We start from the raw sequence: 1,807 nt of genomic DNA on the forward strand, positions 1-1,807 counted from the left end.
AAGTCATGAGAGAGTTTGCACCAACCTGGGGATTGTGGACAGGAGAAGGAAGCAGTGGCTTAGAACAGAAGAGCTTGGTTGTTTGGAGATAGATGCCTGTGGGCAAAGAGAATGAGGCTGACGTTTATGGTTTCTCAGTGTCACACAGGGGATTGTCAAAATCCTGCCAGTTTGGTTATTGGGATTCGTTGTATCAGTGCAAAAGCTCATTTGCCCAGAGGTCTTGTTCCCTATGCCTCAGGCAGCTTCTAGGCTCCAGCACCTTGCCTTTAAAACTCTTTTCAGTTTGGCACTGCTCAGCATTAGCAAAGTAGAATGAATAGAGACTAATGCATAGATGATAGCTTCCCAGGCCCAGAACCAAGACGCTTTATTAAATAGGACATCCGAGATGGAGACGAGCACGGCCAGAAAGTAAAAGGAGAACAAGATGAGGGAGATGCCTAGAGACCTCAGGGCGGCAGAGTGAGCGTCCGGGCTGGAGATGGGGCGGCCTGTGTGGAGGTCTTTCGTCTGCTTCAGATGTCAGGATAATAAGGCCATGAGCGAGACTGTGGAGGCCAGGAACAGGAGGAAAGGAATAACCAATACGACTACTTGCTGCAGTGTGGAAAAATCCCACAGGAACGCCTCCAGTCTCTCCAGCATGGTGCTGTTTCTAGGGAAATCCTTCATGGAGATGAACTGAATGAGGATGTAGTAACTAGTAGCTGAAAAAATGGTAGACACACAAGAAACCAGCAGAGAGCCCAGCAGCAGCCGAGGAACCCATCTCACAATTCTCCACTTCATCCAGAGGAAGATGGGGTGGCTGAAGAAGGAGACTTTGACACAGTAGAAGACAGCAAGCAAGCTGGTCAACCAGAAGGAAAGGATGTTAGTAAATTGCCAGATGATCCCGAAATACCAAAAATTGTAATTAAGGTGGAAGTGGGAGCCAAAGTTGTGCAGCATCGATGACCACAGTTGACAGAAGCGGCAGATGCCCAGGCTGGCGAGAATCATGTCCACAGGCGGCAGCCTTTGAGTCTGCACCCACTCTCTGCCCAGCACTATGACAATCAGGCTGCTCTGCCCAGTTATTGTCAAGAACTCGAGCATATAGATGAGCATGAAGAAGACAGAGAGTTGGCTGGTTATCATCCTTCTATTCCAAGGAAACTTCCTGGGCATGTAGTCAGAATCTCTGCCACAGTTTCCAGTTTGGGACCAGGTTCCTGGCCCCATTAGTGTTTCATGCAAGAAAATACCTCCCTCCTGATGCAAATTTTCCCTGGCTTAGTTTTGACTTTGCCATTTCCCTAGCTACAGGATTTGTTTATGCTTTGCTTGCTGGTTTGTTATCAGTCCTGGATGCAGGGAAATGTGGTTGGAGTGTGGACTCTTGCTTCTGAGGTGATTTGATTATTCCCACAGAAGACATCCCTATTTCATAACCATGCTGTTTATATCTTCTGAGGTGTCTTTAGCTTATTTCATCATCATTTCAATAGGATAGTCTCACTCTTTATACCTAAAACTTGAACTGCAGGAAAGATAAATCCTTCTCTGTCCATTCATGTCCCAGGTAACATTTCTAATCTGCTCACTGAGTGCTGTAACAATGTCAACTTCAAAAACCCTGACTCCCCAGCTTCTGCAGCTGCTGGGCACAGATGCCACAATCAAAGTTTCAACCTCTCTAATGTGTGCACTCAGTCACTCAGTCATGTCTGAGTCTTTGTGCTGCATGGACTGTAGCCCGCCAGGCCTCTCTTTCTGTGGAGATTTCCCAGGCAAGAATACTAGAGTGGGTTGCCATTTCCTT

General features: G+C 47.1%; 1 protein-coding gene across 1 annotated transcript; it reads right to left on the reverse strand.

The window, feature by feature from the left end:
* Positions 1 to 237: 237 nt before the first annotated feature.
* Positions 238 to 1,143, reverse strand: TAS2R16 (taste 2 receptor member 16). The gene is given in 1 exon segment (XM_068972517.1): positions 238 to 1,143. A coding segment is annotated over 1 exon segment (906 nt).
* Positions 1,144 to 1,807: the final 664 nt, after the last annotated feature.

Source organism: Capricornis sumatraensis, chromosome 5, assembly GCF_032405125.1.
Source record: "Capricornis sumatraensis isolate serow.1 chromosome 5, serow.2, whole genome shotgun sequence".
Taxonomy (NCBI): domain Eukaryota; kingdom Metazoa; phylum Chordata; class Mammalia; order Artiodactyla; family Bovidae; genus Capricornis; species Capricornis sumatraensis.